The sequence below is a fragment of the Lissotriton helveticus genome, chromosome 6 (genome assembly GCF_964261635.1).
Source record: "Lissotriton helveticus chromosome 6, aLisHel1.1, whole genome shotgun sequence".
Taxonomy (NCBI): Eukaryota; Metazoa; Chordata; class Amphibia; order Caudata; family Salamandridae; genus Lissotriton; species Lissotriton helveticus.
This window is the reverse complement of record NC_136067.1, coordinates 904587404-904600480: the sequence shown is the minus strand read 5'-3', so window position 1 is coordinate 904600480 and position 13077 is coordinate 904587404. Positions and strand designations below refer to the sequence as shown.

General features: G+C 48.7%; 1 protein-coding gene across 5 annotated transcripts in view; it reads right to left on the bottom strand.

Annotated features, from left to right (window-relative positions):
- Positions 1-13077, bottom strand: part of AK9 (adenylate kinase 9) — a 1611121-nt gene that overhangs the window by 945723 nt on the left and 652321 nt on the right. For 4 of the 5 annotated variants that reach the window (XM_078648533.1, XM_078648534.1, XM_078648536.1 and 1 more), the window contains exon 22: positions 3622-3705. The exons of the other annotated variant lie outside the window; for it this stretch is intronic. In XM_078648533.1, the coding sequence (XP_078504659.1) occupies positions 3622-3705 (84 nt within the window). The remainder of the gene's footprint in view (positions 1-3621; positions 3706-13077) is intronic. 5 annotated transcript variants of the gene reach the window in all.

Sequence of the window (13077 nt, the reverse complement as noted above, 5' to 3'; positions counted from 1 at the left end):
ACAATATAAATTTCATTGACCAAATGATGGAGATCATCACTGCTAACGCCAACTCTGACATTAATAATATATATTTAGGTGATTTCAATCTTCGTTGGAACGACAACAACGACAAACAGGTCAACGCCTTTAAAGAATTTTTAAATGATCTGAAACTATCCCAAGCATGTCTTCAACCAACGCACTCAAAAGGAGCTACACTGGATTGGATTATCTCGAAGAACAAGGACATCTCATTTCTCTCCATTGAACAGTGCGACTGGTCAGATCACCACGCCATAACCTTCCGAATACAAGCACGGGAAAAAATAAAAACGACTCAAACTACCAAAATGAAAAAATGGAACCGAGATACCAGGGACCCTAATATGGATCTGCTATCTGAAAGTTGCAAGAGAGACTTGAACCCACCTGACAATTTAAATAATGTGAACGATCTAACGAACCATTATAATACCACAGTAACGAAAATAGTCAATGACACCATACCACTCAAATTAAAAAGTGCTACATAAAAGAATAAAAATCCTTAGTTCAATGGAATTCTGAATGAAGAAAGACGTACATTGAGACGAGCAGAAAGAAAATGGAGACAACACCCATCCTCCCCTACACTGAAAACACTCAGAAAAATCAGAAATGAATATAACAGGAAGATCATCAACACAAAAAAGGAATTTATCAGAACTGAATTGGATAACACCAAAAACAGACCACGTAAATTATTCGAAATCATGAAACAACAATCTAACAAACTGGCAAAATCTGTCCAAGAGGTCACTAAAACACAACTAAGTTGCGATGAATTTTCTACCTTCTTCATTAACAAAGCCAATAAGTTGGAAGAAGAGCTTGAGACCACCACAAATAACATCAATGGCAACACGCCTACAGCACCTTCCGATCCGAACTATGAGAACATGACGACCAAAAACAATGCACACTGGAACACCTTCAAATTATTAGACCAGAACGAAATTGCTAAAACACTTGCATCCACAAAACCCAACAACCATTTTAATGACCCTATACCATCAAAATGCCTGAAAGAAATCAGCCATAATATGATTCCAATATTGACAGACATCATAAACACCTCACTCACACAGGGATGCCTGCCAGAAAGCCTGAAGACGGGACAAGTAGTCCCGATCATCAAAAAACCCACAGCGGACCCAACAGATCCAAACAACTCTCGCCCAGTAACCAACATCCCTTTTCTCGCCAAACTTATAGAGAAATGTGTACAGAATCAGCTGAGTAAATATATCGACAATTACTCCTTACTTGATGACTGCCAATCGGGATTCAGAGCAAATCATAGCACGGAAACAGCAATCCTTCACATTATCGATGATGCACATCAAGCTCTAGATCGAAATCAATCTTGTCTACTCATCCTCCTAGACTTGTCAGCAGCATTTGACACAGTCAACCACGAACATTTTTTGAACAGACTTCACGACAGGATGGGAATATCTGGCACGGTACTGAAATGGTTCGAATCATTTTTAAAGAACAGAACACAGAGATTCCTAGTAAACCAAACACTATCGACTTCATGCCCAAATACACTCGGAGTACCGCAAGGATCCACCTTATCTCCTTCTCTGTTTAACTTATACATTGAACCTCTCACAGAAATTCTACGGAAATCAAAAATATCACATGTATGCAGATGACACGCAACTTTACATCAAGATCGCTAGCCTGGAAGACATAATTACAATGAATGATGCCCTCAAAAAATCGCTGAATTGGTTAACTAACAATCATCTCAAGCTTAACGCTAACAAACCCGAATTCTTACTCATCTCACCACAAAAAAATCAATCCTCAGTCAAAGAATGGTCCAAAATGATTACAGCATTAAATTGCATCCCAAATCTAGTTGACTCCGCGAAATCTCACGGAATCACACTGGACGAGAACCTGGATATGAAAACCCACATTAACTCTATGGCAAAAAATGCCCGTTTCCACTTGAACTATTTGAGAAAGATTCAATCTTTTTTAACGGAGACAGACCTGAAACTAGCGGTGCAATCGCTGGTTATATCTAGGATCGAATATGGTTGTACTACACTTGCTGGCCTACCAAAAATTTCAACTGCACCCTTAAAAGCCTGCTTCAATGCTGCGGCAAGACTTATTGCAGGATCAAGGAAATTTGACCATATCAAACCTCACCTGAAGGCCTTAAACTGGTTACTGCATGAGGCCAGAGTACAGATGAAAATGGCATGTATCACCCATAAAGCGATTCATCACAACACACCTAAATATCTTGCCCACAAAATAGAAATCACAGGAAGAAACAGACTTGTCAGGGGTGCCAATTATCTGCTCCTGAAACCACCTATCTTTAAGAAGAAAAAAACATATGAAAAAACATTCTCAGGCGTGGCTCCTAGGATTTGGAACTCCCTTCCGGCAAACATCAGAAAAGTTAGAAACACGACAACATTCAAGAAAGAAATTAAGAACTTTTTTATGAGCAAGTTCCTCCCATAAACAAGTTAAACGCAACCAAAGACTTTCAAGGATCTTATGACCTTATACCCAATATAGGATTTGAGTGAGCCGCAACGAATACTACCTCAGAACATTGTTTACTCAGGTCTTAATCAATTCCGACACATCGCTGCTTTCCCCGATATTAGCCTTTATCTACTAGGTCTAAACGACACTATTTAATCTGCACGTCTTAATGCTCTATGTACACTGTATCTGTAACATATACCATATGTTGTTAAGCGCTCTAATACCCATGGGTCATGTCCGCGCTATAGAAAACTGTTAATAAATAAATAAATAAATAAATTGGTATATCTGAGAAATTTTTACATTTCTCAGGAACTACTGAACGGATTTATATCATTTAACAAAAAGAGTGCACCAAGAGCTACCTTTCTAGCAAATGTGGTGTAATTCCGTTCAGCAGTTCGAGCTGTAGTTGCATCAACAGTTTCCTATGAAAATTAACATAGAGAAAAAGTGTTTTGGGCCCCTCCTTTTCCTCGGCCACCCCTTGATGAATCACCCTGAAACTTTCAGCACAGCAGCTGAAGTGAGAGGGCCATTAGTTTTGAAACTTTTGTGAAGATTCGTCAAACGGCGCCAAAGATATTGGCAAAATAAAAAAAAGGTGCTAATTATAACTACTTACTGGCGACTGCTTTTTAATATTTTGGATTCAATATTTTATCGTTTATTTTTACAAGCCTTGATAATCTGAATTTGATTGTCAGGGTGAACACCGCATCCAACAATATGTCCTAAGGTGGCTTAATTATCCCAGTGTGGTGCAATGTTTTGGGTTGGAATCATAGACTTACCAGAAAACTCCTACTGTGTTTCTTGCAATCCATATTCGTTAACCAGATGTCGTCTATTTTGTGGAAGCAGACAGGGTGCAACATCCATTCCCACTACTTACAAACTAGCAGATAGACAATTTAAAAGCTTAATGTGCTTTAATAAGTGGGAGAGTGCCTCTGAGGTACTTGTAGATGTAGTAGCTTGGCATGTGATAAACTTCTCATTAACTACACCAGAAATGACCATCATACCAAGGTATTTCGTTTGGAAAAGTATCATCTACCTACATTATTAACTAACCTGATTCTGGTGATGATGATGTGGCCTCCTGTAACTGTTCTGTGATAACGTCTTGTTGTGCTTTGCTGTCAACCTTTTCTAAATCTGTGGGCATGTGGAAAAAGGAGAGTGTGAAAACAGCAAAAAAGTAATTTTGCATAGTGCCCCAAACACCAACTGGGCATCTACCCATCTAATACTGGACACAATTTATTGCAGTCCAGGGCATTAGGGCATGAGTTAAAGTTACTTGAGATAAGAAGATAGTCCATTCATTTTTTAAAACATTAGACACCCACACACAAGGTCTGGGTTCACTAATTAGCTGAGGTCACCAAAAACGCGTTTCGGCTTAATAAAGCCTTGATCATATCATGGAAGCCGCCATTTTGGTTACATTTTATAGACAATCGTCATTTGTGCGTCACATTATGTGCAATTGACATAGTGAATGTACTGCGAATATTATCAGCAGTGTGTAAACCTCCAATACATACTGTGTGTACATAATTGCCGTAAAGTCCGAAAAACACTGATAATTCATTACAGAGCTTGTAAATGCCTTCGAAAATTAAAAGTAAGAATTTAGACTTAAAATGAAATGTAATGCAGGCAAAACAATCAGTGTGCTGACGTTATAAAAAATGGCCTCAATCAAACGCTGCTCATGCAGAATTAATTACTGTAAAAGTGTCTTGTGCAAATAAGATAATATTAGTGGGGGCCCACAGTTGTCCATGAATATCTCATTTCAATCAAATCCTAGTGAGCATACACTGCGTATTCCACATCCTAGTGTGCAGAAATGTCTTAGTGCCAAATGTGTAGGACGAAAAAAATTAATTGATATAAAAGTGCCTAGTGCAGATTCAATGATAGTAGTTGAAACCCACATTAGGCCATGAACACCTCATTTTAATCAAGCCCTAGTGGAGGAACACTTATTGTTTGACATAGAATAATTGAAATGTGCAAAACATCGCATTTGTACTGAGTGTATAGCCAAAAAAGGGTATGCAAATATAAACTGTCAAACCTGATCAATGCATGATAAGAAATGTTGAATTTCAACATATGGAATGATGTAAAGCAAAGTCCAACATGTATGCAGCCCATGTGGGCACAGTCCATTTTGGACAAACGTGGAGCCCTTGCCATATCCCGAGTGATAAATCATGCAGAGACGACTACTCTTATGCTAAACAAAAAGTGACAGACACAAAATCAAGGTTATACCACTTAAAAAAAGATGAAAACTAGGATTTCGGAGTAAAATGAGCAAACGGATAATGGACATAAAGGACAAATCACTCTACTGTCATACTTTCTATAATCTACAAATGTTTGTGTAGCTCTGCTGGTAATGAGCCCTCCTGGACTTTTTATAATCAAACTTGAGAGAATAAATTGATGGCAGTTTTCAGAGGTCTTTCTCCCTATCTCCACACCTGGCTGTCCTTGGCACTGTATCTATAACATAGTACTTTCAGTGTCTGTCTTTGTTATCATGTATTGCTAAAAAGTGCCTTACAATTGGATATGAACTGTCACTATTCTTTCTAACCCTGGCATGCTGTAAAATGCATTTGTGAACTTGGAGTTTAGTACTCTCCAAGTACTGGAGTCTATAACGGCACTCCAATACATATACTGTATAGTCCGTTTTACAGTTAAATGCCCCCTTGATTTTTTTCAGGGGGAGGTTTCCAGGGGTGTACTGTACTGAGTTGTATTGATCCTGTATTCGCAAGCTCTGCACTTGCTGCAATTTCAGAATCCTTGGCTACTTGTGAACCAGTTACTGGTGGTACATGCTGGTAAGCTACTCTTAACTAGATCATCATGCATGGACCTCACTCTTTTATAAGTGCATCCTAGCTTAACAGGAAGTGCAGAACCTATTACATTGTAATTTCTTCCCAGATGCCATTATTTATTCAGTATCCTGTGAATCGTGTTGTGTTCAGTGCTAAAATGAGTGATGAATCTATGCTCGATTTTATGATGTTTGCCTTTTTCTTTATGGGGTTTACATAAGACTGTTTCCTGTTTTAAGCTAATTACTTCTGCAGAGTAAACCCGCTCCCTGAATCTTACAGCCATTTCTCCAATGGCTGAATGAAATTCTGTGCCATCAATCTGCGCAGTCTGAGTGCTTCTACATGTGGGATACTTGTGATTGAATTGGTGGGGAGAAAGCTGAAGGCATGTAAGACTGTGTTGCCAAAGTAAGCTTTCTGTATATCTTGGTTTTAAACCAGTTACTTTTACGTATACCAGTAGGTCCAGAAAGACCACTTCAGACTTACTAATGAACTGGTGAATTGGAGATTTAAATCATTTTTGTTAATATCTACAAGAAACTGCCTGGCACCATACTCCGTACACTCCAAATGGCAAACAGGTGGTCAATAAATTTTACGATATCTATAACTTTGCATTTCAGCGGTTTTGTACATTTTAAATGGAATGTTTTCATTGAGATCTATACCTAACTATAACATAACTTTAACTGTGTTTTCTTTCCAGTTATTTTCCAGTTTTTTTTTAACGTCCAACACCAGGCCATGCACAGCCTTCTGCAACACCAAAATATGTGCACCTATTGGCTTTATCAGGAGGTGAGCTTATCAATATTTAGTTCAAATCTATTTTATTTTTGAACACAGCGTTAAGCCTACAACCTCGTGGCGAGGCCGACCGCGTATGATATAGCTCTTTGAATTTAGTGCCAGAGCGACCGGGGAAAAAGCTTTAACACAGCGCCTTGCCTACAACCCTCTCAGGAGGGCCGGCCGCATGGCTTAGGGATGCAATGTCGAAATGCTTGTCGTGGGCAGAAGTGCATTCGCTTTAGCAAGTAGGATATGTGAAGGGCGGGTAGCCCAACTGTCTATAACTGCCCAACGGGGCGCAACCGTCTCAAAGAGAGACAAGTGCCAGAGTGGCAAGCAGGAAGAAAGAAAGTGGGAAGGGTAGAGAAGCCTAAGAGCAGATAGAGAGGGGGAGGGGGATAGAATGGCGGGAATAGGCGGCATGGTGGAGGGCAGCTGGCTAGGGGGCGTGCGTGTTTGCAGCCGCAGCTGTGATGCGTATGGTGGTCAAGGATGCAGTCTGGCCGGGTCTCTAGGGACAAGCGCGTCCTCGAAGAGGTGCAGAGCGCGGAGTCTAGTGGGCATGTGCCGCGCATATTCTACAGAGCAGAGGTGACGCACCAAAGGCTCCCAGACCGCCTTGAAGCGCGTCTCCCGCGCCTGGAGACGTGCCGTAAGTACCTCCATCGCTAGGACCTGCCAAAGGCGCACGAACCAGGAAGCTATGGGTGGCGCCTCCGCTCGCTTCCAGTACAAGGCAATGAGTTGTTTAGCGGCACCTAGCATTTGGAGTGTGAGGGTCCAGTCGCCGCGAGTAAGTGCCTTGAGCGCAGCAGGGCGTATGCCAAGTAGGATCGTGCTCACTTCTTCGGGCAAAGGGAACCCCAGCACCCCCTTGATGTGGCAAAGCACCTCCTTCCAGAAAACAGTAAGGGTCAGACACGTCCACCATATATGCACAAAGTCACCAGTCGCAGATTCACATCTCCAGCACATCGGGGAAGCATTGGGGAACATCTGGCTAAGGCGGAGAGGGGTGTAGTACCATTGTGTAAGCAGTTTGTAAGCGTTTTCCCTCTGTGGGATGCTGCGATATACCTTGGGTATATCCCGCCACAGTCTGCTCCATTGGGAGGGGTCAATGTCCGTGCCCGACACTAATTGCCATTTCCTCTGATAGGGATGCGCAGGCGCCAATGTAGGGTGCTGCAGTATGCTATATATTTGAGAGATCAGCCTCTTCAGTCCCCCGAGGGAGCGCGCCAGCTTCTCAAAGGGCGTGTATGCTCGGGTAGCCGCTTGGTACATTTCGTCGCTTGCAGTCCAGTGGCGTAGCTGAGCATGTTGTAGGCTAGCCTGTTGCGGCACCCGAAATTCCTCCCTGCAATCTTCACAAGTTTTGGGCATGCCCTCGAGGAAGAGGTCTCCAGCTACTCTACAGTCCCCTTGAGTCCATCTATCAAACGCCCGAGTCCGGTGGGCCGGGGGGAACTGCGGGTTCCCCGCGATCGGGGTGTGTGGGGACGGAAACGTGGTCAGACCTCTCGTCACGGCTATGCTGTCCCAGATGTCCAGCACCGTTTTTGTGGGGACTGCAAGATATGTGCTTCTGGAGCGCGCCGCCCGCGGAAGCCAGGGTAGGTCCCATATGGTACGTCCAGTGACCGCCCGGTCCATGTGGAACCAGTGCTTATCGCTTTCGCGCGCGCCCCATTCCACTACGAAGCGGAGGTGTGCCGCCCAATAATAATGCACCAAGTTGGGGCATGCCAGGCCTCCTCTGTCTCTTGGTTCCATGAGGACCTTTTGCGAGAACCGGGGGCGCTTCCCACCCCAGACAAAAGATGTGATCTCGCGCTGGAGGCTCCGAGTACAGTGAAGCGGTATAGGGGTGGGCAGACATTGGAATACGTAGAGGATGCGAGGGAGGATCAACATTTTAACTGCGTTAAGGCGCCCCAGCCAGGATATCATCAGAGGTTTCCATTTCCTAAGGTCCTCCAGCACTGCTTTGCGGCATTTCGTCCAGTTCACCGAGGACCAGGAGTCTAAGTGAGGGGTAAGGGCGAGGCCCAAGTATCTAATGTGGCTCTCCGCCCATTGATAGGGCACAGCCTCCTTCAGGGAGAGGACGTCCTCGGTAGGCACAGTGAGGTTGAGTGCCCAAGATTTAGTGTGATTTATTTTGAGGCCCGACGCCCGTTCATAGAGGCAGAGGACGTCGTGGACCGCTGGTAGAGATGCACGAGGATGTGTGAGGGTGAGGATCAGATCGTCCGCGAAGAGCACCACCTTATTGACCCTCCCCCCATGGGCTATTCCATGTATTCTGGGATCACTTCTGATCAGCGCCGCCAGGGGCTCCACTGCCAGGGCAAACAGGAGTGGCGAGAGTGGACACCCCTGCCTCGTGCCTCGGTGGATCGCTAGCGGTGATGTTAACTGGCCATTTACCCTGATCCTGGCCTGCGGTCCCAGGTATGGGGCCATGATACTCGCTATCATTTTGGGGCCCAGGCCTAGCTTCCGGAGGACCTCCTTTAAGAAGGTCCAGTCCACCCGGTCGAAGGCCTTCTCTGCGTCAAGCGAGAGAAGGCAAGCAGGGATATCCCAGTGTCGCACCTTGCCCACCAGGTGGGCCAGTCTGCGCACGTTGTCTGCCCCTTGCCGGTCTCGGATGAACCCCACTTGATCCGGATTCACCAACCCCGGCATGTATGGGTCTAATCGCTTGGCCAGGATCTTGGTATAGACCTTCAGGTCGGTGTTTAAGAGGGCAATAGGCCGATAGGAGGCACATAGTGCAGGGTCCTTCCCTGGCTTCGGTATTAGTGCGATCTCCGCCATTCCCATGTCGGGGGACGGACCCACCGTGTCCGAGAAGGAGCTGAACAACCTCAGCAGCTGGGGGCGAAGCTGGGTTTGGAAGACTCGGTAGAAGGATAGCGGCAAGCCATCGGGTCCCGGGGTTTTCCCCATGGGGAGGTCTTTGAGAGCCGAAGAAATCTCATCTTCTAGTATGGGCTCTTCCAGCTCCGCTGTTTGGGCTGGTGATAGGGGGGTCCCCTCAAAGTCAGCGAGGACGGCAGCCCGCGCCTCCGCTGATGTAGGTTCCTCCGCGTATAGGGAAGTGTAGTAGGCCACAAAGGCGTCCTGCTTGGCTCGCTCAGTGACGGCACTTGTGCCATCCTGAAGTCGTAGATTAGCGATATGAGCTCTAGCTGCCCGTGCCCTCAGCCGTCCCGCCAGCTGTCTTCCCACTTTATCCTCCCCTTTGTAGTACTTTTGTTTTAATGCTAGAAGAGAGTGTTCTGCCTTGTTGGTGCGTATGAGGCGAAGTTGTCCCCTGAGGTTCGCCAGCTTCCCTCTGGACGCCAGCGAGGGCCGCTCTCTATCATGTGCCTCCGCCTGTTTGATCTCGCTTGCCAGATCGGCCTCCAGCTTATAGGCCGCCCTTCTTCTCGCTATCGCCAGGGAAGTGATGTGCCCCGTATGGTGGCCTTAAAGGCATCCCATACCACCGGAAATGGCGTCTCCGGAATATCATTGAGAGCGAAATACGAGTCTATGGCTTCCCGAATGTTGTCAACGTCTTCCGGTTCCCGAAGGATGCTCGGTGGGAGAGTCCAGCGTCGCTCCCGGGGGGCGCGCGCCATTGGGTCCTGCAACAGCAGTTCCACATGCGCATGGTCCGATATCGAGATATCGGAGATGGTGACCTTCAGCGTGTCCCGCGCCAAGTCGAGAGAAGTGAAGAGATAGTCAATGCGTGAGTACGTTCGGTGGGAGTGTGAGTAGAAGGTGTAGTCACGGACTCCTGGATTATGGTATCTCCACACATCTACTAGCCCTAAGTCCGTAAGCTGGTCCTTCAGTGTGGCCGACATTGCGCCCGCGCCGCTAAATGCGTTGTCCCCACGATCCATGTCTGGGTCCCACACTAGATTGAAGTCCCCGCCTAAGATTGTGCGCGGCGCGCCAGACTGAAACTGCTCCCGTAGGAGGTCCTGACGAAACTTATCTTGCGACTGGTTAGGTGCATATACATTGCCTAGAGTGTACTGTGTTCCTCCCATCTGTACTGTGGCCCGAAGGAAGCGTCCGTCTCCACTCTTGTAGGGTTTTGTGGATCCCCGCCGAAAGCCAGCTCTGCATAAAATGGCCACCCCCGCCGTTTTAGTGTCAGCCGACGCCCAGAATTGTGTGGGGTACCTGGGGTGCGCCATGCGTCCAGTGTCTCCCCGCAGGAGGTGTGTCTCCTGAAGGAAGACAATGTCAGGGGAGTGGTGAAGGAGGTAGCGCCACACCTGGTTCCGTTTGTTGGGGGAGTTAAGTTCTTTGACATTAAGTGTCAAGATTTTGAGAGGTGCTGGAATACTCATCGCCATGGCACTAAGGGGGTTAAGGCCGCTTCATCACCCAGCATCCCCCACCCCATCAAGCAAGGGGGGCTCGCCTTTCTCACCCACCGTGACCGCGCAGGCACTACCAACTGTCCCCGGGCAGCCATACTACACAACTGGAGAGGGAGCCAGATAGAGGGAAAGGTCAAGTGAGAAGTAGGAAGAGTAGAACAGGCAAGAAAGAAGGGAACACAGAGAAAGTATATAACCACAACAGGCCAACGTGGCCGTAGTACAATGTCCCAGGTTCCGGGCATCCTCTACCTGAGTACATGAGTTTGGATGTACTCAGGAATGTCACTTCCTAGGGGACAAAGAGTGGGGCGTCCTTGTCAGAGAGATGAGTCTTATTTGCCCCGAGGCCCGTCCGCCCCGCTGCTCAAGAGTGATTCGGGGGTAAGTAGCATAGAGGCAATATAGGGAGAGTCGTGGCATAGCAGCCAGTTCAGCAGTGGTAGGCCCCAACAGGTAGGATACCATTCCTGGATCATCCGGCTGTCGGAGTCGGCCTCTGTGAGCATCCACGGGAGATCAGCAGTGAGCCATTGCCTTTCAAAACAGTCCCTTTCCCATCAGTGTCTCGCTAGGGCCCCCCTCAGCGTCCTGTCGGCCCCACTTGGTGACGCGGTGGACTCCGGTGGCAAGGATGCACGCTGCCTAGTACGCCTGGACACGTAGTTGCAGAGGGGCCGCAGACGTGCAGGGGTCGTCTAGGCACTCTGCAAGGAGCTCAAAGTCTCAAGAAATGTCCAATGCAGCAATATGTGGCGTGACAACGTTCTCCCCGTTGGTCTTGGAGCGCCGAGGGTCCGGTGCCGATTCAATATGGGTCGGGTTGAGATAGTTCACGGAGTGTGGGGTACCGAGGCTTGTCCCCCGCGGTCGTTTTCAAGGGAGCGGATGTGTTCTATGATGTCCTGCTTAGCCTGGGACATGGAGCCTGCATCCATCGGGGGAGATCGGCGGCGTCGGGTCACCGTGGTCCAGTCGGGTCGGGCCGGGAGCCTCACCGGGCGGTTGGTGCGGGCGGGGCTACGTTCTGGGGAGTCCGAGAGTCCAAGCAGCTGTGCCGCCTCGTTGTAGGAGCGGATGACTTTACGCTTGCCTTCCCAACGAAAGATGAGAGCAAAGGGATGCCCCCACTGGTAGGGGATTTCGAGGGCCCGCAGCTTCTACGTCACCGGGCGGAAGACTTTCCGTCTGTGCAGCGTGTTGGGGGCCAAGTCCTGGAAAATTTGGATCTTGTGGTCTCCATAACGCAGGTCCTGCTTGTCCCTTGCCGCTTTCAAAATGGCCTCCTTCTCCGTGAAATAGTGCACTCGGGTGATGATGTCAGGGAGGAGACCCGCCTTGCCTCCCGCACCGAAGATTCGGTGGGCACGGTCCAAGAGCGGCGGGGGGGCTTCCTTGTTGCCCCATACCTCGTGCAGGAGTTGCGCCACGTAGGCCATGGTGTCCGTCCCTTCTTCTCCGAGTGGCACACCCCGTATGCGGAGGTTGTTGCGGCGCCCCCTATTTTCAAGGTCCTCCTGTTTGATCTGGAGTTCGATGTTCTGCTCTTCCAGGGCTGCCACCCTCTGCACACAGCTGTTCCGTGTCTTCAGTGCGCGAGTCCACCAACTTCTCGAGTCCGTCGACCCTGTCCCCCAGCTCCGACACGTCCTTACGCAGCTCCTTAACGCACGATTGCACCTCCGATCTCAAGGATCCTATCTCAGACTTCAGGTCTGCCATGAAAGAGGACATGAAGGCTTGTGTCACCGGCGGGGAGTCAGCAACCGGTGGCGGCACTTCTTCAGTTGGCGCTGCTGCTCCTGCCTTGCCCCACATGGCAACCACCGAAGTGTCCTTGGAAGTCGCCGCCTGGTCCGTCCTGCCTCCTCTCCCACGGGTCATGGTCCGTCCTTAGCGTAGCACTCAGCCACAGAATGCGTCGCTCGTCGCTGTGGGTGCAGCACCCCCCTGGTGCTGCAGTAGTGCGGCGGCGGGTCAGGATACTACCAGTCGACCTCCCCGGTGTCAAGCGCCTCCTCCCGCGCAGTTCTGTGTCGCTCAGAGAGTGGTGCGTGTAGGCCCGCTTCTTCAGGGAATCGCAGGGTGATCTCAGCACTCAATAGGGTCACCACGGGGGCCAACCCCCACCCTGAGTTTGGAATGCTGCGTCGTGCGCCCCCTCCTCCAGTGATGGCGCCTCTCAGGAGTGGCTGGGGTGCGAGCCCACCCCCGCCGCTTCCCCCAAAGGGCAGCTGGGCCTCAGGTCCCCTGAATAGAAAGAGGGGTACTCACGTTTTGTAGGGACCTCTCTCCCCTGTCTCAGGCCGAGCCACTAGGTCGTGGGGGTACAGTCTCCAACGGGGCGGCGTGGGCAGTCCAGCCAGCCACCCGTTAAGTCTCTGCCAGCAAGGGGGTCCAAGCTGCACACTCCCGCAGCACTGGTCCGGCGAGCGGGAAGAGAGGCGCCCGATCCGTCCTCACGGCCT